This window comes from Grus americana, chromosome 32, assembly GCF_028858705.1.
Source record: "Grus americana isolate bGruAme1 chromosome 32, bGruAme1.mat, whole genome shotgun sequence".
In the NCBI taxonomy this organism is placed as follows: Eukaryota; Metazoa; Chordata; class Aves; order Gruiformes; family Gruidae; genus Grus; species Grus americana.
Genome location: NC_072883.1, coordinates 947,432 through 969,283, shown reverse-complemented (window position 1 = coordinate 969,283; position 21,852 = coordinate 947,432). Strand labels below are relative to the sequence as shown.

At 55.5% G+C, this 21,852-nt stretch overlaps 1 protein-coding gene and 1 pseudogene across 1 annotated transcript; one reads left to right on the top strand and one right to left on the bottom strand.

Annotated features, from left to right (window-relative positions):
* Positions 1-6,322: 6,322 nt before the first annotated feature.
* Positions 6,323-7,759, bottom strand: LOC129198242 (HLA class II histocompatibility antigen, DM beta chain-like; annotated as a pseudogene).
* A 6,530-nt stretch (positions 7,760-14,289) lies between these two features.
* Positions 14,290-21,162, top strand: LOC129198241 (ohanin-like). Its single transcript, XM_054807397.1, has 5 exons — positions 14,290-14,327; positions 14,965-15,122; positions 15,597-15,754; positions 18,676-18,789; positions 21,010-21,162. The coding sequence occupies exons 1-5, from the start codon at positions 14,290-14,292 to the stop codon at positions 21,160-21,162; spliced, it is 621 nt and encodes a 206-aa protein (XP_054663372.1).
* The last annotated feature ends 690 nt before the right edge of the window (positions 21,163-21,852 follow it).

The window sequence follows — 21,852 nt, the reverse complement described above, 5'->3', positions numbered from 1 at the left end:
CCCATATTTGGTGACAGTTTCTGGTGACCCAGGTGGGACACTGCTTCTGAATCTCGACGGATCCACGGGATCATGGGACCTCTAACCAGCACCGAGGGATTCTTGAGGAGAACCTGCGATCCCCGGACCGAAGAGCTCCGAGCAAGACCCCCGGGAAGGTAAAGGCATTCTTTTCTCTAAGGGACATTAAAGTAAGGGACATTAAAGGTTCCCTGCCCATAAGGCGCAGCGAAAGCCTCACAGGGTTGGGCTATAAAGGAAGGATTCGATCCTAAAGGACGAAAGTCTGTAGGACACCTGGGTTTGGAAGAGGTGGGTTAGAGTCCCCAATGTCTTGTTATTTTGTGTTAAGTCGTTGCTTTGGTGTTTTCATCTTGTTATTTTGTGTTTGTCTTGTTACTTTGTGTTAAGTCGTTGCTTTTGTGTTTTTGTGTTGCCTTTCGTACTCTTTTATAAGGGTAATGAACCCCCTGTGGAAGGGGGGATTCTGAAAAATCTCCTCTAGGATGTATATTGAAACATTGGAGAAAGGTGGGGGGAGATCCTCTCACTCAGAGGCAGCTTGTCGAATATTGTCAACACTGGTGGCCGATGTATAAATTAGAAAGTGGAGAAAAATGGCCTAGAGATGACAGTCTAACATATAATGCTATGCTTCAATTAATGTTATTTTGCAGAAGGGAGGGGAAATGGGAAGAAATTCCCTATGTTGATTTATTCTTTGCTTTACGAGATCATCTGGAATGGAGCAGGGAATGTAAATGAATACCGAGAGATCCTTTGGTTGTGGCCTTGGGGAAAAAAAAAATAATCAGAAACTGTCTAAGCGTTGTTGTTCGGTGTGTAGTATCAGTAAATGGTGCGTCAAATAGGGAGGACCAGACAAGGAGGTGGAAATGTTGGTTGTGCCCCAGGGAAAGGATAGAAGGAATCAAAGGCGGGGAGGAGGATGTTTCCAAATGTTTCTGATGAAGGGGAATCTTTGGCTGGAAGTGAGGAATTCAGTGCTATTGCAGGGAGAACGAGGGGAGGATTGGGAGGTCGAGTTGTGCAAGCTCTGCTACGACAGGCAGTAGGGGCAGAGGGACCAGTGACCGTTAAAGTACCTTTCTCAGTGACTGATTTATGCTCGTGGAAAAAGCTGGCGGGTACTTATAGGGAAGATCCTGAAAAGGAGGGAGATGCCTTGCAGTCAGCATTTCTCTTTTGTGGAACAGGCATCTCCGGATAGTCGAAGAAAGTTACAAAAGCTAGAGGGAGAGGATTCGAGGAATTTGAGCAAGTTGTTAGAAAGGGCCAGGAAAGTGTATGATAACCGAGAAGTGCTTAAAGAGAATTGGGAAAGGAAAAAAGAGGAGCTCCCAGAGGAAGAGGAGTATCTGCTCACTTGGGTCCAAATTAGTGAGCAATTTGCCCTACCCTAGATGGAGATACTGATCAATGATGGGGACGCAGTAGTCCCATTGGTATGGGCCAGTGGAACTCCGGGAAGGTCGTGAGCCGTGGAACCAGTAAAGATTCGGTTAAAGCCGGGAGCTAAACCGGTAAGGCAGAAACAATACCCTTTGTGGTTAGAGGCTAGAGTAGGATTAGAGATGTTGATAAATAATTTTAAATCATTTGGGCTATTGGTTGAGTGCCAGTCAGTGTTTAACACTCCGATCCTGCCGGTAAAGAAACCTCATTCAAATGAGTACAGTTTGGTACAAGACCTGAGAGCTGTAAAAAATATCCACCCAGTGGTGGCTAACCCATATACACTACTTACAGCAATTAAAGAAACAGACACATGGTTTACAGTTCTGAATTTAAAGGATGCTTTCTTTGAATGTCCTTGGACAAAGGGAGCCAGGAACTGTTTGCCTTTGACTGGGAAAGGCCCACGACAGGGCGAAAAATTCAATTGGCCTGGACAATTCTTCCCCAGGGGTTTAAAAATAGCCCCACTCTGTTGGGAATCAATTAGCCAAAGAGTTAGACAAATGGAAGCAACATCATGAAGACTCTACTGCAATATGTGGATGATGTGTCACCTGATAAGTGTACAGAAATCACTATAAGCCTTTTAAGTTTCTTGGGACAAGCAGGACACTGAGTGTCTAAAAAAAAGGCTGGACTAGTAAAACAACAAGTAGTATATTTAGGGTTCACTATTTCCCAAGGATTGCGGAGCCTGGGGACAGAGAGGAAAGAAGCTATATGTCAAACACTGGAACCGACTTTGAAAAGGGAACTGCGGGCTTTTCTGGGAATGGTGGGGTGGTGCAGGTTATGGATAATGGACTATGGATTAATAGTACAACCGCTTTACAAGGCATTGAAAGATCAGGAGACATCTTGGTCTGGACCCCGCAGTGTTGTCGAGCCTTTGAGTCACTTAAAAGAACCTTAATGATGGCCCCAGCTCTAGGATTACCAAATCTAACTAAACCTTTTGAATTGTTGATTCACGAAAGGTTTCACCTGACTCTGGGAGTCCTCGCCCAGCGTTTGGGACCCTGGAAGAGACTGGTGGGATACTTTTCCAAACAGCTGGATGACGTGAGTAAAGGCTGGCCGACCTGCCTCCGGGCTGTAGCGGCGACGGTATTGCTGCTTCAAGTGGCCTGGAGGTTCGCTATGGGGTAACGGATGACCGTGTACGTGCCCCGTATGCTGCAGCAGTACTGGAGCAAAAGGAAATCACTGGTTATCACCGAGCAGAATGATGAAATATCAAGCCATCTTACTGGAGATGGATGATGGGAACCTAAAGGTAACATCTATGCTTAATCTTGCATTATTTCTATCCACCTTTTTGGAAGATAGTGGGGAAATAGAGCGTGACTGCCCCGTCACAGTGGTTACCGATATTTATTAGTGCTAGTGGACACCTTTTCTGGATGGCCGGAGGCTTTTCCCTGTTGCACCAACAAGGCTAGAGAAGTCGTAAAGGTATTAATGAAAGAAATAATTCCCAGATTTGGAGTACCAATAGGAATGTCCTCTGATAGGGGTCCCCGCTTTGTGGCCGAAATCCTTCAAAATTTGGCTCGTGTATTAGGGATACAGTGGGACCTGCACACTCCATGGAGGCCACAATCTAGTGGAAAGGTAGAAAGAATGAATCAGAGTTTGAAGAGAGAGATAAGCAGGATCTGTCAAGAAACTCGACTCCAATGGCCCCAGGCCCTTCCACTAGCTTTGCTGAGAATCAGAATTAGACCCTCTTCCAAAGAGCAACTTAGTCCATACGAGATACTGTACGGAAAACCTTATCAAGTGATAAACTATCCTGGAGATTGGCAGGTCAAAGGAAATCAGGATTTAAAAGACTGTGTGATGAGAATGGGAAAGATTCCTTCCTCGTTACATAGATCCATGGTTCTTACTTGACCTCTGGCTTTGGATACACACGTTCATCCTTAGCAGCCTGGAGACTGGGTCTATATCAAGGTCTGGAAGGAGGAACCCCTTTCAGCAAAGATGGAAAGGACCTTATCAAGTGATATGAACTACTTTTACTGCTGTTAAGGTTGCAGGGAAGGAGTCCTGGATCCATTATACTTGAGTAAAACCAGCATCAGAGCCAAAAGAACCTCAGTGGAAGGTCACCTCATCAGATAAAGATCCTCTCTGAATAAAAAATTCAAAAATCAACCTGAAAATTAGCCAGTAAGCTGTAAGTGTTTTGGTTGGAATAGCCGTGATGTTAACTAACTGTTGAACTAACCAGGGCACAAATCACGACAACCTTTATGAGGAGACGAAAATCCGATTGACTGAAGAGCTTAACGTGACAAATTGTTGGATATGCTCGCAGACAATGTTGGGAGGAACAGCGATCCCTTTTAGCCCGATCCCTTTACAATGGCCAGAATATTGTATTTTGCTAAATTGGTCTAACCAAACAAAGCTAGAACAAGAGACTGTTATTTTAGCAGCAGAGTTAGCAATCAGTTGTACAATAGAGAAAAACCATAGTGCCATCCTGTCTGGGTTACCTAAGCAAACCTTTGAGCCTAAGGTGAATTAGACAGACAGACAGACCTCATGCCATCAAATTAGGGCGTACAAAAGATGGATTCCTTTGTTACAAAGCAGCCAAAGTTGATGCAATTGGTGGTGGTTACTCTGGTGGCTTTAATGCAGGTAACAGTAAATGTAAATTTTATCTTACAGACACTCAAACTGTTACTGTGCCACTTAGCATTTGAAACAGTACAACAGGAGGAAATCTTTCTTTTTGACACTCTCCTATTACTTGCGAAATGTGGAAAAATGGAACTAAAACTTGAGTAGGAGGATTTAATGGTACATATTGGATTTGTGGAAAAAGGCGTAGCGATGGATACCTGGGGGATGGTACGTATCCTGTTATTTAGGTTTGTTAATGCCCCCATTTCAAGTACTACAACAACTTCCATCAGGGTGACCATGTTGGAAAAGAGAGAGAAAAGTGGAAAATAGACTTCTTGTAACAGAAGGGGAAAAACTTTTCTATACGCTATGCCCCATGTGTGCAGCCGCGACCTATGGAACTAAGATAAATCAACTTAGCAATTTGTTGAAGGAAGTAGCTAACGAAACCGTTAAGGTATTGAACAGTACATCTTATGAAATGGCCTAAAATAGAATGGTGAGTCTACAAAATCATATGGCCCTAGATTATCTAGGAGCTATTATTAGCTAGTCAAGGAGGAATTTGTGCTCTTATGGGACAAGAATGTTGTACATACATAGATGATGGATGGAAGACCCAACAGAAAGGAATCAATTTGATTGAGAGGGCAGTGGAAGAGTGGGAGAAAAAAGAAAAAAAAAAATTGTTTTCAGAATCGTAGTGGAATTGGTTAACCTCATGGCTACCAAACCTAAACTGGCTGAAGGAATTGTTTGTAGCAATCACAGCTATAGTTGTTATACGTATGTTACGTTGTATCACAATTCAATATTTACCCTTAATCACATCCTGTTGTACCCAATTGTGTATACCTGAGAATCAAAAATGATATTCTCAAAATTATGCAATCTAGGGGAGACTCCCAAAGAGTTCTTACTTTGGAAGTCTCAAAAGGGGGGAAATGTTGAGAAATTCTTTTGCCAAACAATGATTAGTTTTGAATTTAAGAAGGCGTATGAGTAATTAATACTCATATATCCTAACCTTGAGAACAGAAACCTCCTGGCAGGATTGCCCAGACAGGGTTGATCAGGAAGAACAGCTTGGCCGGACAACAGAGTTGGGAAACATCCAAGGAGAAGAAACTCTCCTCAAAGACTTGTGACCATAAAAGGGAAAAAGGAGTGGGGGGCTAACTCCCCAAACGACCACCTGAGACCCCCGCGCATGCGTAGTGTAGTTTTGCAACGCCAGCGTTATGTAAATGTAGTAGATAGGCGGAGAGGTGGAGATTTCTCGGAAAATGTATGACTACTCCTGTCTTAAGGTATATAAAGGATGAACTTTTATTTTAGTGTATGCACGATAGGTGGAGCTATCCCCCGTGCATCCGGCGTCGTAATAAAGCAATGCCTGCTTTCTAATACTAAAACGGAGTATTGGAGAGTTTATTATCCCATATTTGGTGACAGGGGCAGAGTGTGAGGAGTCCTGCCCTGAGGAGGAAGGAGCAGCAGAGACAAGGGGTGATGAAGTGACCACAGCCCCCATTCCCCATCCCCCTGTGGTGCTGGGGGAGAGTAGGTAGAATGGGGGAGTGAAGTTGAGCCCGGGAAGAAGGGAGGGGTGGGGGGAGGTGTTTTAAGATTTGGGTTTATTCCTCATTGCTCTACTCTCTTTTGCTTGGTAATAAATTAGATGAATTTTTTCCTCTGAGTCTGTTTTGCCCATGATGGTAATTGGTGAGCGATCTCTCCCTGTCCTTCTCTCGACCCACCAGCCTTTCGTTACACTTTTCTGCCCTGTCTAGTACAGGAGGGGGAGTGATGGAGCAGCTCTGGGGGGCTCCTGGCCTCCAGCCAGGGTCAACCCACCACAGCCCGACACCGCTTGTGCCCAGCGTCCCTTATGGTGGCATCTCTGTCACCGGGCATCTCTTGTGCCTGGCCCTACCTGCGCCTGGTGTCCCTCGCGCCTGATATTGCTTGTGCCCGACATCGCTTGTGCCTGGTGTCCCTCGTGCCCGGCATCGCTTGTGCCTGACACACGTGCCACCACTCATACCCAGCCCCACTCGTGCCACAGTGTGGGTGTGTGTCCCCTGAGTGGGACACCATGGGTTCCCCTGTACAAAACCGCCCCGTTGCCACGCAGCATCTTTATTGTTGGCACTGCAGTGTCACCCCCGGTGTGATGGTGACACCGGGGGGTCATTGGGGCCAGGAGGTCACGGTCCTGGGGGTCCTCAGATGCTGCCTGGGGGGGACACGGGGTGGCAGAAGGGGTGACATGCCCCTTGGGGACAGGGGACAGGGACGGGCTGGATGTGCCGTTACCTGCAGGGGAGTTGTCTCTGGGGAGGGGAGTGTAACCTGCAAGAGGGAGTAGAGGGAGTGAGGAGGCTCTGTGTCACCCCAGGCCACTGTCCCTGTCCCCCCCCGGCCACTGTCCCCATCCCCGTCCCCCCTGACCACTCACCCGGTGCCGGTGGCCTGGCCCGGTACTGGTAGAGGCCGGCGATGAAGGTGCTGAGCCCCAACACCATCAGCACGGTGGCCGCGGCCACCTTCACCATCAGCCCTGGGGACAAGCTGGCACCTGTGGGGACATGGTGGGGGTGAGCAATGACGTGGTGAGGACCCAGGGGTCTGGGTGGGTGTCCCGTCCCCCCGCACAACTCACCCCAGACCTCCAGGAGGGGCCGGTCCAGGCTGGCATGTTGCACTGAGCACGTGAAGGTGTCTCCGGCCACCGGGGCCACCATCAAGGTGACCTGCGCCTGGTAGGTCCAGTCACCGTTGGGGATGGCGGAGATGGGGGGGTGCTCACCGGGGCCCACGATGTCCCCGTTGTGCAGCCAGATGACAGTCACCTCGGGGGGATAGAAGCCCCAGACGTGGCAGGTGAGGAGGACGGGCGCCCGGGCATTGCCCATCTTGGAGGGGATGATGCGGGCTTGGGGTGGTGCTGGAGCGGGGAGGGGGGACGGTCAGTGAGCCCCCTCCCCACCCATGCGATGTCCCCATGCGATGTCCCCGTGCAACATCCCTCTGCAATGCTCCGTGCACGGTCCTCGTGCAACGTGCAATGCACCATCCCCATGCAATGCTCCGTGCAATACCCGCATGCAACCCCCATGCAACATCCCCGTGCAACACCCCACCCCACACCGTACGCCACGTCCCCGTGCAAAGCCCCTGTGCACGATGCCCCTGTGCAAAGCCCCCGTGCTCACTCCTCCACATCACTGTCTGGGTCCAGCATTGGGGGGGGTCAGGTCATCACAAGCCCGACGCCGGGCTTCGGCGCGCTGCACCCAGGCGGTGCCGTTATTGAGGACGGCGGCAAGTTGGGTGGCGACGGGGCGCAGCAGCCTCCAGTCGCAGAGGACGAAGCGCCGGGCATCGGGGTCGTAGCAGACCAGCGGGTTCTTGTTGAAGACGAGGGCCAAGTTGAAATCCAGCGTGGAGCCATTGGCTGCCAGCGGGCAGGAGCTGGCCACGTGCACCAGGAAGGCGCCTACGAGGGGGACGCAGGGGTGGGCAGGGTCCCCAGGGCTTGGACCCCCCCCCAAACCTGCTGCACGCCCCTGTTCCCCCACATCCTACCTGCCCCCTAGCAGCTCAGCACCAGCCCCAGCACCCCCAGCACCCACATGGGCGGCAGTGGGTGCCGGTGCATCCGGCACGGCGGGCGAGCTCTGACCTCTCTCTGCAGCGCCCGACCGTCATTCCCACCACCGGCCCACTCCCTCCTCCTCCCCCTCCCCCTCCTCCTCCTGCTCCTCAGGGCTTGTCCCAGGGATTTGGCCCCAGCAACCCACACCACCGGCGATGGGCAGCGCAGGGTTTCTCCCCGAGGGGACTGTGCCCCAGGACTGGGCTTGGCACCACGGGAATCCCACATGGCCCTTCCCAGTAGGGAAACTGAGGCACGCCTCTTGGGTATGGCTCTCCTGCAATCCTGCGGAACCCCAGTAGCAGACAGCAGAGAAGCCACTACCCAGGATACCATTGGCCTTCTTGGCCACGAGAGTACACTGCTGGCTCATGGAGAGCTTGTTGTCCACCAGGACCCCCAGGTCCTTCTCTGCAGCGCTGTGTCCCAGCAGGTCAACCCCTCACCTCTACTGGTGCCTGGGGTTATTCCTCCCCTACACTTGTCCTTGCAGAATTTCGTTTGGGTCCTCTCTGCCCAACTCTCCAGCCCGTCCAGACCTCGCTGAATGGCAGCGCAGCCTTCTGCTGTGTCGGCCGCTCCTCCCAGTTGTGTATCATCAGCAAAGTTGCTGAGGGTCCACTCTGTCCCCTCATCTAGGCCATTGATGATTATGTTGAATAAGAGCAGACCAAGCCCTGACCCTTGGGGCACACCACTAGCTACAGGCTTCCAACTAGACTCTGTGCTGCTTACCACAACCCCCTGGGCTCTGCCATTCAGCCAGTTCTCGCCCCACCTCACTGTCCACTCATCCAACCCACACTTCCTAAGCTTTCGTATGAAGATGGTATGAGAGATGCAACCATCCACATAGCTTACAGCAGGAGCCCTTCTTCTCAGTGACCAGCTATGTTGGCCTCAGAGCAGGAGACCTTCTTCATAGTGGGGGAGGGGGGGGTGTCTGCTACAGGCCACCTGAACAGGGAGACCCAGTGGATGAGGCCCTCCATACACAGATAGAAGCAGTCTCACGTTCACAAGCCCTGGTCCTTAGGGAGGACTTCAACCACCCCAAAATCTGTTGGAGGGGAAACACAGCAGGCCACAAGCAATCCAGGAAGTTCCTGGAAGCCGTTGATGATAACTTCCTCCTCCAAGTGACAGAGGAGCCAACGAGGAGAGGTGCCATGCTGGACCTTTTTCTCACCAACAAGGAGGGCCTGGTAGGGGACATGAAGCTCAAGGGCAGCCTTGGCTGCAGTGACCACAAAATGGTGGAGTTCAAGAGCCTTGGGGCAGCGAGGAGGGCACACAGCAAACTCACTACCCTGGACTTCAGGAGAGTGGGTTTTGGCCTCTTCAGGGACCTGCTTGGTAGAATACCATGGGACAAAGCCCCGGGGGGAAGAGGGGCCCAAGAAAGCTGGTTGCTATTCAAGGGTCACCTCCTCCAAGCTCAGGAGTGATGCATCCCATCAAAGAGCAGGTCAGGCAGTAATGCCCGGAGGCCCCCATGGATGAACAAGGAGCTCCTGGGCAAACTCAAACACAAAAAAGGAAGCCTCCAGAGGGTGGAAGCAAGGGCAGGTAGGCTGGCAGGAATACCGAGAAACTCCCCGAGCAGCCAGGGATCAGGTTAGGAAAGCCAAAGTCCTGGTAGAAATTAGTCTGGCCAGGGATGTTAAGGACAACAAGAAAACTTTCTATAGGTATATCAGTGATAAAAGGAAGATGAGGGAAAATGTGGGCCCTCTCCGGAATGAAACAGGAGACCTGGTTACCTGGGATATGGAGAAGGCTGAGGTTCTCAATGACTTTTTTGCCTCAGTCTTCACCGGCAAGGGCTCGAGCCACGCTGCCCAGGTCACAGAAGGCAAAGGCAGGGACTGGGAGAATGCAGAACCGCCCACTGTAGGAGAAGGTCAGGTTCGAGAATACCTAAGGAACCTGAAGGTGCACAAGTCCATGGGACCTGATGAGATGCATCCGCGGGTCCTGAGGGAACTGGTGGATGAAGTGGCCAAGCCACTCTCCATCATATTTGAGAAGTCCTGGCAGTCCAGTGACGTTCCCACTGAGTGGAAAAGGGGAAACAGAACCCCCATTTTTCAGAAGGGAGAAAAGGAAGACCTGGGGAACTATAGACCGGTCAGTCTCACCTCCTTGCCTGGCAAGATCATGGAGCAGATCCTCCTGGAAACTATGCTCAGGCACATGGAAAACAAGGAGGTGATTGGTGACAGCCAACGTGGCTTCACTAAGGGCAAATCGTGCCTGACACATTTGGTGGCCTTCTCTGATGGGGTTACAGTGTTGGTGGAGAAGGGAGAGTGGCTGATGTCATCTAGCTGGACTTGTGCAAAGCATTTGGCACTGTCCCACATGACAATCCTTGTCTCTAAATTGGAGAGACATGGATTTGACGGATGGACCACTCGGTGGATAAGGAATTGGCTGGATGGTCACACTCAAAGAGTTGTGGTCAATGGCTCAATGTCCAAGTGGAAACCAGTGACAAGTGGCATTCCTCAGGGGTCGGTATTGGGACCGGCACTGTTTAACGTCTTTGTTGGTGACATGGACAGTGGGATTGAGTGCACCCTCAGCAAGTTTGCCAACAACACCAAGCTGTGTGGTGCGGTCAACACGCTGAAGGGAAGGGATGCTGTCCAGAGGGACCTTGAGAGGTTTGAGAGGTGATGGCCTTAAGCTGCAGGAGGGGAGATGGAGATGAGATTAGGAAGAAATTCTTCCCTGTGAGGGTGGTGAGGCCCTGGCACAGGTTGCCCAGAGAAGCTGTGGCTGCCCCTGGATCCCTGGAAGTGCTCAAGGCCGGGTTGGAAGGGGCTTTGGGCAAGCTGGGCTAGTGGAGGGTGTCCCTGCCCATGGCAGGGGGTTAGAACTGGATGGGCTGTGAGGTCCCTTCCAACCCAAACCAGTCTGTGATGCAATGGTTCTATGTCCCCAGCCATCCCCACCAGGTCCCTGCAGCGTCCCCAGCCATGTCCCCACCATCTACCCCCACTGCCACACCATGTCCCCCCCACATCCCCACCATGTCCCCAACCGTCCCCTGTGCCGCAGGTGGCCGCCGTCCCCCAGGAGCTGGTGCTCTTCTCCCGCTCACTCCAGGGCAACATCGCCTACGGGCCGGAGAGCTGGAGCCGGGCGCAGGTGGCAGTGGCAGCCACCCGTGTGGGTGCCCACAACTTTATCACCCGCCTGCCCCGGGGCTATGACACAGGTAGGAGGTGTTCCCCGAAATGGGGAGGCTGAGGTTTCCCTTTGCTGTTTTCTGCTTGGTTCCTGCTTGCAGGTTTATATTTTGATTCATGACTTGATGATAGACACAGAACCTCAGCTCATTTTGCGTGGGATGGGCTCTGAAGTCACACCACAAGCCGTAATTCTGAAATGGAAACTGAGCCGCCTGATGCCTCCGGTGCCCATCTGGTGAGTAACTGTTCTTTCCAGAGGAAATAAAGAATATTTCCTTTCCTTTAGAGTCTCGCAATGGATTTGGAATAAATGATGGTGAGGGAGAGTGGGGCAGAGCAGGGGCCTGCACCAGGGGAGCCGTGTCTGGTCCCGTCCTGCCCCGGAGCAAGAGTTTGTTCTGCCATCAGGGTGCTGGTGCAGGTGGTTTGGTGGGATTTCTAGAGCCTGTTTGGGGGCAGGTGCAGCCCTTCTTCCCCATCCCCTCTCCAGCAGCTGTAACCCCCCATCGCCCTCCCTCTGCCTCCCTTCCCCTCCCTCTTCTCCAGCTCCGCATGCAGATGTGGCTCCCCGTGAGCCCCGGGGGCCTCCTGAGTTATTTGGTGACTCTCCACGTCCTACGGCTGGGATCAGGTAGGGATCCTGCAGGGCTGGCGGGGGGTTTTGCCCACTCTGGGTGGCAGCTGTGGGGCAGGGGAGCTGCTGAGGGGTGGGGGGAGTTGAGCACAGAGCTGGGCCCCGCATGGGTTTGGCTTTCCCTTGGGCTCTTTCTGCAATACGTCCCTTGCCCTGGGGGCACCTTCGGTCCCGTCCTGCACCGCTCCCCTCAAACGTTTCTGGCTTGCAGCAGGGCTGGCTGGGGTGGAGGTCGTTTTCTGGAGCAGGTTCCCACTCCCAGGAAACCTCCTTCTCCTTCCAGTCCTCCCACTCCCTCGCCACTTTCTCCAGGGTCTTTGGACCACAGGGAAGGCAAAGCAACGCCTATGGGACGGAGCGTGCACCAAGTTCACGCCAAGCTCACCCCTTGCCATGCAATGACCTTAAATTAACGTAGGCGCAATCTCCGTGTCTCTGTGTCCTTCTCCGTCACCAAGCTAACTTCAGTGTGGTGGGACCAGGCCACTCTCTCCAAGTCACTGTGGGGCAGGATGTTGTGCTGCCATGTCACTTGTCCCCCAGCATGGATGCTCGGAGCTTGGATATCAGGTGGATCCGGCAACAGGTCTCTGAAACGGTGCACCACTACCAAAACAGAGAGGACCTGTTCAGGGAGCAGATGGAGGAATATGTTGGGAGGACAGAGTTGGTCAGAGATGGTCTCTCCCGCGGACACCTGGACTTGCGAATCTCTGAGTTGAGACCCTCTGACGATGGTCAGTACGTCTGCACTGTGACAGATGGTGCCTCTTATGGAGAAGCTACAGTGAATCTGGAGGTGGCAGGTTTGTGGTGGGTGCGGTGTTTGCAGGGGCTGGTGCGGGTGTCCCTGGGTTTGTGTGTCCCTGGGTTTGTGTGTCCCTCCCAGAGCTCTGTCCCATCCTCAGGTGTGTGGATGGGGTGCCGAAGGAGAGGAGCCATTGAAAGAGGTGGGGTGTGAGGGGGCTGTTGCTTGCAGTGCCCGCCCAGGAGGGAGCACGCAGGTGGTGCTGGAGGTGGTTTTGGGGCAGAGCCACATGGATGTGGTGGCTTTGCTGGGTGTGTGCGGTGCCTGCGAAGGGTGTCCTGGTGATGTTGTGAAGGCCGTGGGGACGAGGTGCTGAGCAGCTCCTTGGGCTCAGAGCTGGGGCTGCCAGCCAAGCCAAGGCTGGGACCTGACGCTGTTAGGTGTGGAGTTGGGAAGAGACCTCTTCCTGGCTCTGAGCAGCTGGATCTTTGCTTTGGCTTTGCCCTTTGTGCCGTAGGAGACCTGGCCCGTTGTCTGGAAGTGTTGGGGCTTCTTGAACAAAGACGGGTGGGTGCTGATGCTGCCTTGAGGCGCTGAAGCTCGGCAGCTGGGTCTTGCTCTGCTGGGCTGTTTTGTGGGAGATCTGGGGTTGTTTGGCATCAATGCTCTGCAGTTCCTGCACAGGTTGGGGTGGTTTTTGTGCACAGTCCCCCAGCCCTGGTGGGACCTGTGATGTGTCTGCTATTGGATTCGGTCATCGTGTTTGAGTTGAGTCCATCCCACACTGACCCCAACCACGGGATCTTCCCCAGCCACAGGCTCTGTCCCTCAGCTCTCCCTCGAGGCTTACGAGGACGGAGGCATCCGGGTGGTGTGTCGATCGGCCGGCTGGTACCCACGACCGGAGGTGCTGTGGAAAGATCCCAATGGGCAGTGTCTCCCCTCGGTCTCCCAGAGACATTCCTCGGATGAGAGGGACCTGTTTGACATTGAAGGCATCATCATTGTGACTGGGAACAGACGTGGGAACTTGTCCTGCGTGGTCAGGAACAGCCGCCTCAACCAGGAGCAGGAGACGTCCCTGCACATCTCAGGTGCAATGATGGCAGCCAGACCCTGAGGCGCCGGCAGCAGGGCTGGGGTTTGCTGCATTGCTTTGAGCTGCTTTGATCTGGGGTTCCTGGTGCAAGGTGTGGGGTGTGGGGGGACGGGAGGGGTGTGCACCTTCACAGCGGTTCTCGTGCACGAGAGAACCAGAGCCTCGTGCGATTCAGGTGAGCATTGGTATTTGAAGGGGACAGAGAGGACTATGTCCCCTTGAGGCCAGGGCTCCCAGGACAAGGGGCTTGTGAGCTCGAGCTTTGGGGCATTTGTCTTTTTGTTCTTCTTCTGCTCAAACACGGGACTCTAAAACCATCCCTTTTCCTGCTGATGGTTTTGTTTCTCAGCTCCCTTTTTCCACAATGCCCGTCCCTGGATGGTTGGTGTGGCTGTGCTCCTTGGTGTGCTCCTCGTGCTTTCAGTTGTGTTCCTTGGCCTCGGTGCTTATCTGTGGAGAAGGAAAGGTAAGTGGTGTCAGAAGAATATTTTGCCTTCACCAAAAAGCTCTTTGGGCAAAAAAAGGAAGGACACAAGGACACGGTGGGGTGTGGGAGGCAGGACAGGGAGCAGGGCCAGACCATCTCTGGCTGATGGGAAGGTGCAAGAGACCCTCTTGAGATGTTCCCAGGGATGAAGCCAGCTGCTGTCCTGACCCCCTCTTCCTCTGCCTTTGCTTTTCAGTGCTGCAGTCCCGAGAGCTGGGTGAGTCCTTCTGGCCCCTTCCCCCAGCAAAACCTCCAGGCAAAGGAGCCCCCCTGGGAGGGACTTGGGTTTGGATGGCTCTTCACCATTCTCTGGCCATTCATCTGGGTTGACAGAGCCCAAAATGGAGCAGGAGAGCTCTGGGTTTGGGGGCTGCACTGGGTATGGGACATGTCCTGCCCCATGGAAAGTAATGAAGATCAATGTGGGGACTAGAGACCCAGCTGCAGGTCTCCCCTCTACCACGCTGGTACTTATGGAAAGGGATGTCCTCCACTCTTCGCCCTTCATGTCCCTTGGCTCTTTGGTGGCACGGTCAAACAGTCTCCTTATTCTACCCAGTCATGAGAATCTTGCTCGAAGCTGTGCCTTGCTGATCCTTCATCTGGAGCAGCAATTTCCGGATGTTTTCCCGGTATTCAGTTAGCTTCAAGCAGGCTGAGCCTTCAATCTTTGAGTCAGGCTTAAGTCCAGAGTGCCTGGGTGGGCTGACGGGGGGATAGGAGGGCAGGGAGCCCTTCCCAGGAGCAAGGTGGTCTTTTCCAATTCCCCAGGGAAAGAGTTGGGGATCTGCCCAAGCACTTTCTGCTCCTGTGGGAGCAGCCATTGGATGACAACCTGTCCCCTCTGATCACTTATTGCTTTTGGTTTTGCTTTCCAGAGAAAACAGTTGCAGGACTGAATGGTGAGTCTCTGTGAGCTCTGTCATGGTTTGGGTGCTCTCCTGGACACTCTGTGCTCGGCCCTTTCCCTCCTTGCCCATCCTCTCCATCCCTGCATCCTCCAGCTCTGGGAAAGCCCAAGGCGATGTGCCTGGCAGGGTGGGCAGCTCGGGGACACCAGCCCACGCCTGGACCCTCGCCCCTGCCCAGAGATGCTGGGGACCGGCTGGGGGATGTGACCAGCTCTTGTCTCTCCTTGTAGCCTGGAGAAAGTTTCTGCTTCCCCAGAATCCAGGTAATCCCGTATTTTAGTGCCATTCTGGGTGGTTCTCCTCCCTGTGCTTGTGTGCAAGGGGCATCTGGGCTGGGCAGTGCCCGGGACTGGCCGTGCCTGGGTGTGTTTGGTGACTCAGACACCCCCGAGCAGGGCACTAGCCTGTTCTCCAGCCTGTTTTCTTGCCTTTCCAAGGCATTGTGAGTGGCATCCCTGGGGCCAAGAGGAGCCCTCTGCCACCCCCCTGAGAGCCCGTGCACTGCCCAGACCCAGCCACTGCCTCCCCATGCTGCTCCTCCCTGCTGGGGCTGCAGCCCCACCGTTGCCTTTTCCCAGGGGACCCAGCTGGGCCGTGGCCGTGCTGGGGCCGGCCCCGTCATGGGCATCTCTAGGAGGAAGGAGATGCCCCGTGTGCTGCCCCGCGGGGCAGAGCCTGGCCCCAGGGTGCTCAAACCCTGCCCACGACGCAGCTCTGCCCCCTCCTGTCCCCTGCAGACGTGGTGACCCTGGATCCAAACTCGGCTCATTCCCAACTTGTCCTGTCAGCGGATGGGAGAAGTGTGAGAAGGGGAAGAGCACGGCAGGACCTGCCCGACACCCCTGAGAGATTTGACACTCGGTGCTGTGTGCTGGGCCAGGAGGGGTTCAGGGAGGGGAGGCACTGCTGGGGGGTGGAGGTGAAGGGGGAGGTGGGAGGTGATTCCTGGTGGGCTGTGGGGGTGGCCAGGGACTCTGTGGACAGGAAGGGGGATGCGGACCTGAGCCCTGCAGGAGGGATCTGGGGGGTGCAGCACTGGGAAGGGCACTTTGTGTCTCTCACCTCTTGTCCCCGTTCCCTGGGCCGGGTCCCCAGGAGATTCTGGGTCTGTCTGGACTGCACACAGGGGCTGGTGACTTTCATCGATGCCGAGAGTGGGGTCAAGATCTTCACTTTCCCACCAGCCCTGTTCAATGGAGAGATCATCCGACCCTGGTTTTGGGTGGAGACAGAAGAAACCGAACTGTGCCTGAGGGACAGCACCTCCTGCACCCTCTGCCCCCCTTCCATCCCCACCGCAGCCCCGGACAGCCCCTGCCCTTCTGCAGACACTCCCCGCTCTCCTCTCCTCCATCCCGCAGCAGCACATGTCCCTCTCTGCCCTGCCCAAGCCCACCCTGCCCAGGCACAGCACCATGGCCTTCAAGAAAGCTTTGTGGGTGACCATGGAGTGTGGCCGTGCTGGTTCCTGGGGCCTTTTTGTCCTGATTCCTGCCTGCCCGCGAAGGGCATTTGCAGCCAGCGCACTTGGAGCAGTGGTTGGAGCAGGAGCCTGGGGGCAGCTCCCTGCAGGATGAGCACGGGGAGTGGGGGGCGGAGGCGGGGGGCACTCACAACTCAGGCACCCCCTTCTCTTCCTTCTGGGCACCCCCAAACTTTGCCAGCACCCCCTGTCCCCAGGATGCCCCTGCTCTCTCAGCATCCTTCTACACCACACAATCCTGTTGGGAGCAAGAGTGATTTGTCTTTCCCTAATCCCCTTCCTCGCTGGGCACTCGGGACAGGCGGCTGCGGCTCGTTGCTTCTTTTGGGGATGGGGCTGAGTGTGCGAAAGCATCTTGGTAACTGAGCAGCTTTAAAAGCAGCAGCAGAGGAACCTTCTGAGTGGAGAAAGAATTTCCCAACCTCGGGCTCTTTTAAAATGTTATTTAGCAATATTGATTGCTGTGACCTGGTCCTGCTCCTCTGAGGTTTGGTGCTGCAGTGGAACCGGGGATAATGGGGTGGGATGGGATGTGATGGGATGGTGCTGGGAAGAGGGGCTGGGGGTAGCCAACCCCAGCAGGGCATGGGAAGGGGTGGGGGATGCACAAGAAGGGGCTGGGGCTGTGGGAACCAAGAACAAAGCAGAGCCCAGGCAACCTGGGTGCTTGGAGTAGCTACCTATGCTTGGACCCTCTCCCGGTGATGCCACATCCCTGTAGGTAACAGGCGGAGGATGGCTGGGGCTGAGGATGAGATCTCCCCACTGCACTGACCTGGGGGGTTTCTGGGCCATCCTTCTGCTCCCCCTGCCCTCTTTTGAAGCTGGACTCTGGTAGACAGCCAGACAGACATAAGGCGTTGTTAGGACTGTTTAGGCGGCTGGGTGAGTCTGCAGCCCCTGTGTCAGTGGGGCTGTGAAAGTGCCGCTGAGGGAGGTTTCATGGTGGAAACTTTGGGCACTGAGTGTTGTAGCCAAGTCCCTGCTCGACTTTGTGATGTGCCTGAAGGAACAAAGCTTCCCAGCTGTGTGCTGGGGCTGGGCAGCCCAGGTGGGTGCCATGAGGCTGGGGCTGGGCAGCCCAGGTTTTCCAAAGGCTGGAGGTGGGCAAGGGCCAGGGCAGCTCTTTGTGCAGCGCCTGAGGCTGGGGCTGGCCCTGCTGGGCCAAGGGCTCTAGCTGGGGAGGGGGCTGCCTGCCCTTGCCTGCCCTTGCCAGCTGGCCTAGGAGGGAAGAGAAGGGGAAGGGGAAGGGGAAGGGGAAGGGAAAAGGGAAGGGAAGGGGCTTCCACCACAGGCAGCTGCCTCCAGCAAGGAGCAGCCGGTCCCTGTGGCAAGGAAGGATCCCTCCCAGCAATGCCCGACTTCACGCACCACCAGCACACAGCGCCGGGAGCTCGGTGCCTCCGTCGGTCGCGCGTGTGAGCTGCTGTGCGTCCAGGAAGCCTGGTGGGAGAGGAGTGTGGAGGCACCCGCCACCTGCTCCTGGGTGGGCGAGGGTCGGGCAGCCGGCACTGTGGAGGAGCAAGGGGCGGAGGCAGAGAGAGGCCTCGGGGTGCTGAAGGTCTCCCGTGGGTGCCAGGAGGTGGGGTGAGTCATGTGTGCGGGCCCATCCCTGCCATGATTCTCCAGATCTCTGCCTGCCTCCTTCCTCTCCCTGCCTCCAGCTCCCTTTCCACCTGGCCGGATCCCCCAAGATCGTTGCTCTTCTGCCAATGCTGCCCTGTACCCTGCTGCCTTCCACTTGGCCTTTCTCTGCCTCTCCTGTTCTGCTACCCCACCTGCTGGGATTTCATTCTGCCCTCATGGCTTCTGACAAATGCATTTCTGCCTCTGTGTCTGTGCAGCAAGCTGTCTCTGTCTGCAGTGTGTCCCTCTGCTCTGCCCCCCAGGGCTCTTCCAAGGTCCTTTGCCCTGTGGCTGTCTGCTGGCTTCCCTCTCCTGATCTCTAAGTCCTGACCTGTATGGACAGGACTGTTGGGGAGAGAGAGACGTCGGGGGCTGTTGGGTGGTGAGGGGAGGCCGCAGCCCCAATGGGAGTGGGGCTGTGCGAGGGCCGCTGAGGAAGGTCTCAGCCAGGCATCCCTTTTGGGGCTGGCACCTTTGGCCTGGGAGCAGGGGCTGGACGTTTTCACTTTGAAATCCCCAATCAGCCAAACTCAGCTCATTCCCAACTTGTCCTGTCAGCGGATGGGAGAAGTGTGAGAAGGGGAAGAGCACGGCAGGACCTGCCCGACACCCCTGAGAGATTTGACACTCGGTGCTGTGTGCTGGGCCAGGAGGGGTTCAGGGAGGGGAGGCACTGCTGGGGGGTGGAGGTGAAGGGGGAGGTGGGAGGTGATTCCTGGTGGGCTGTGGGGGTGGCCAGGGACTCTGTGGACAGGAAGGGGGATGCGGACCTGAGCCCTGCAGGAGGGATCTGGGGACTGGGGCACTGCGAAGGGCACTATGTGTCTCTCACCTCTCCTCCCCTGTCCCTGGGCTGGGTCCCCAGGAGATTCTGGGTCTGTCTGGACTGCACACAGGGGCTGGTGACTTTTATCACTGCTGAGAGTGGGGTTGAGATCTTCACTTTCCTATCACACTTGTTCAATGGAGAGACCATCCAACCATGGTTTTGGGTGGTGTCGTGTTTTTACCCCAGCCAGCAGATGAGCACCACACAGCCGCTTGTTGAGTCCCCTCCATCGGGATGGGGGAGAGAACTGGAAGAGTTAACATGAGAAAGCGGTTTCTCTCTTCCTTTTTTTGTGGTTAGAACGGTATTTTGTGGCTACCCTCTTGGTTTCAAAGCTGCAGAACCTCAGCTCATTGTGTGGGGGGAAGGAGCCTGAAGTCACTCCCATAGTCAGTTATTCGGCACTGGAAACTAGACAAAGGTTGGATTTATTGGGCAGCCTGGTGCCTCCTGCAGCTCGTGCCTGTCTAGTGAGTGACTTTTCTTTCTGCAGGGGATTTAGAATATTTCCTTTCCTTTAGAGTGTTGTAACGAAGTTGGAATAAATGCTGGAGAGGGGAAGTGGGGCAGAGCAGGGTTCTGCACCAGGGGAGCCATTTCTGGTCCAGACCTGCCCTTCTGCAGACACTCCCCGCTCTCCTCCATCCCGCAGGAGCACATGTCCCTCTCTGCCCTGCCCAAGCCCACCCTGCCCAGGCACAGCACCATGGCCTTCAAGAAAGCTTTGTGGGTGACCATGGAGTGTGGCCATGCTGGTTCCTGGGGGCTTTTTGTCCTGATTCCTGCCTGCCCACGAAGGGCATTTGCAGCCAGCGCAGTTGGAGCAGTGGTTGGAGCAGGAGCCTGGGGGCAGCTCCCTGCAGGATGAGCACGGGGAGTGGGGGGCGGAGGCGGGGGGCACTCACAACTCAGGCACCCCCTTCTCTTCCTTCTGGGCACCCCCAAACTTTGCCAGCACCCCCTGTCCCCAGGATGCCCCTGCTCTCTCAGCATCCTTCTACACCACACAATCCTGTTGGGAGCAAGAGTGATTTGTCTTTCCCTAATCCCCTTCCTCGCTGGGCACTCGGGACAGGCGGCTGCGGCTCGTTGCTTCTTTTGGGGATGGGGCTGAGTGTGCGAAAGCATCTTGGTAACCGAGTGGCTTTAGGTGCAGCAGCAGAGGAACCTTCTGAGTGGAGAAAGACTTTCCCAACCTGGGGCTCTTTTAGGGTGATATTTAGCAATATTGATTGCTGTGGCTGCTGCTGCTCCGTGGTTTTGGTACTGTAGCAGAGCCAGGGACTGTTGGCTGGGGTGGGGTGGGATGGGAGGGTGCCGGGAGTGGGGTGGAAGGGTAGCCGAACCCGGCAGGGCATGAGAAGGGGTGGGGGACACACAAGAAGCAGGGACTGGGGCTGCGGGAATGAAGAACAAAGCAGAGCCCAGGCAGCCTGGGTGCTCGCAGCCGGTACCGATGCTCGGACCCTCTCCCGGTGATGCCACATCCCTGTAGGTAACAGGCGGAGGATGGCTGGGGCTGGGGACGAGATCCCCCCACTGCACTGACCTGGGGGGTTTCTGGGCCATCCTTCTGCTCCCCCTGCCCTCTTTTGAAGCTGGACTCTGGTAGACAGCCAGGCAGACGTAAGGTGTTGTTAGGACTGTTTAGGTGGCTGGGCGAGTCTGCAGCCCCAGTGTTATCAGGGCTGTGAAAGTGCCGCTGAGGGAGGTTTCATGGTGGAAACTTTGGGCACTGAGTGTTGTAGCCAAGTCCCTGCTCGACTTTGTGATGTGCCTGAAGGAACAAAGCTTCCCAGCTGTGTGCTGGGGCTGGGCAGCCCAGGTGGGTGCCATGAGGCTGGGGCTGGGCAGCCCAGGTTTTCCAAAGGCTGGAGGTGGGCAAGGGCCAGGGCAGCTCTTTGTGCAGCGCCTGAGGCTGGGGCTGGCCCTGCTGGGCCAAGGGCTCTAGCTGGGGAGGGGGCTGCCTGCCCTTGCCTGCCCTTGCCAGCTGGCCTAGGAGGGAAGAGAAGGGGAAGGGGAAGGGGAAGGGGAAGGGAAAAGGGAAGGGAAGGGGCTTCCACCACAGGCAGCTGCCTCCAGCAAGGAGCAGCCGGTCCCTGTGGCAAGGAAGGATCCCTCCCAGCAATGCCCGACTTCACGCACCACCAGCACACAGCGCCGGGAGCTCGGTGCCTCCGTCGGTCGCGCGTGTGAGCTGCTGTGCGTCCAGGAAGCCTGGTGGGAGAGGAGCGTGGAGGCACCCGCCACCTGCTCCTGGGTGGGCGAGGGTCGGGCAGCCGGCACTGTGGAGGAGCAAGGGGCGGAGGCAGAGAGAGGCCTCGGGGTGCTGAAGGTCTCCCGTGGGTGCCAGGAGGTGGGGTGAATCATGTGTGCGGGCCCATCCCTGCCATGATTCTCCAGATCTCTGCCTGCCTCCTTCCTCTCCCTGCCTCCAGCTCCCTTTCCACCTGGCCGGATCCCCCAAGATCGTTGCTCTTCTGCCAATGCTGCCCTGTACCCTGCTGCCTTCCACTTGGCCTTTCTCTGCCTCTCCTGTTCTGCTACCCCACCTGCTGGGATTTCATTCTGCCCTCATGGCTTCTGACAAATGCATTTCTGCCTCTGTGTCTGTGCAGCAAGCTGTCTCTGTCTGCAGTGTGTCCCTCTGCTCTGCCCCCCAGGGCTCTTCCAAGGTCCTTTGCCCTGTGGCTGTCTGCTGGCTTCCCTCTCCTGATCTCTAAGTCCTGACCTGTATGGACAGGACTGTTGGGGAGAGAGAGACGTCGGGGGCTGTTGGGTGGTGAGGGGAGGCCGCAGCCCCAATGGGAGTGGGGCTGTGCGAGGGCCGCTGAGGAAGGTCTCAGCCAGGCATCCCTTTTGGGGCTGGCACCTTTGGCCTGGGAGCAGGGGCTGGACGTTTTCACTTTGAAATCCCCAATCAGCCAAACTCGGCTCATTCCCAACTTGTCCTGTCAGCGGATGGGAGAAGTGTGAGAAGGGGAAGAGCACGGCAGGACCTGCCCGACACCCCTGAGAGATTTGACACTCGGTGCTGTGTGCTGGGCCAGGAGGG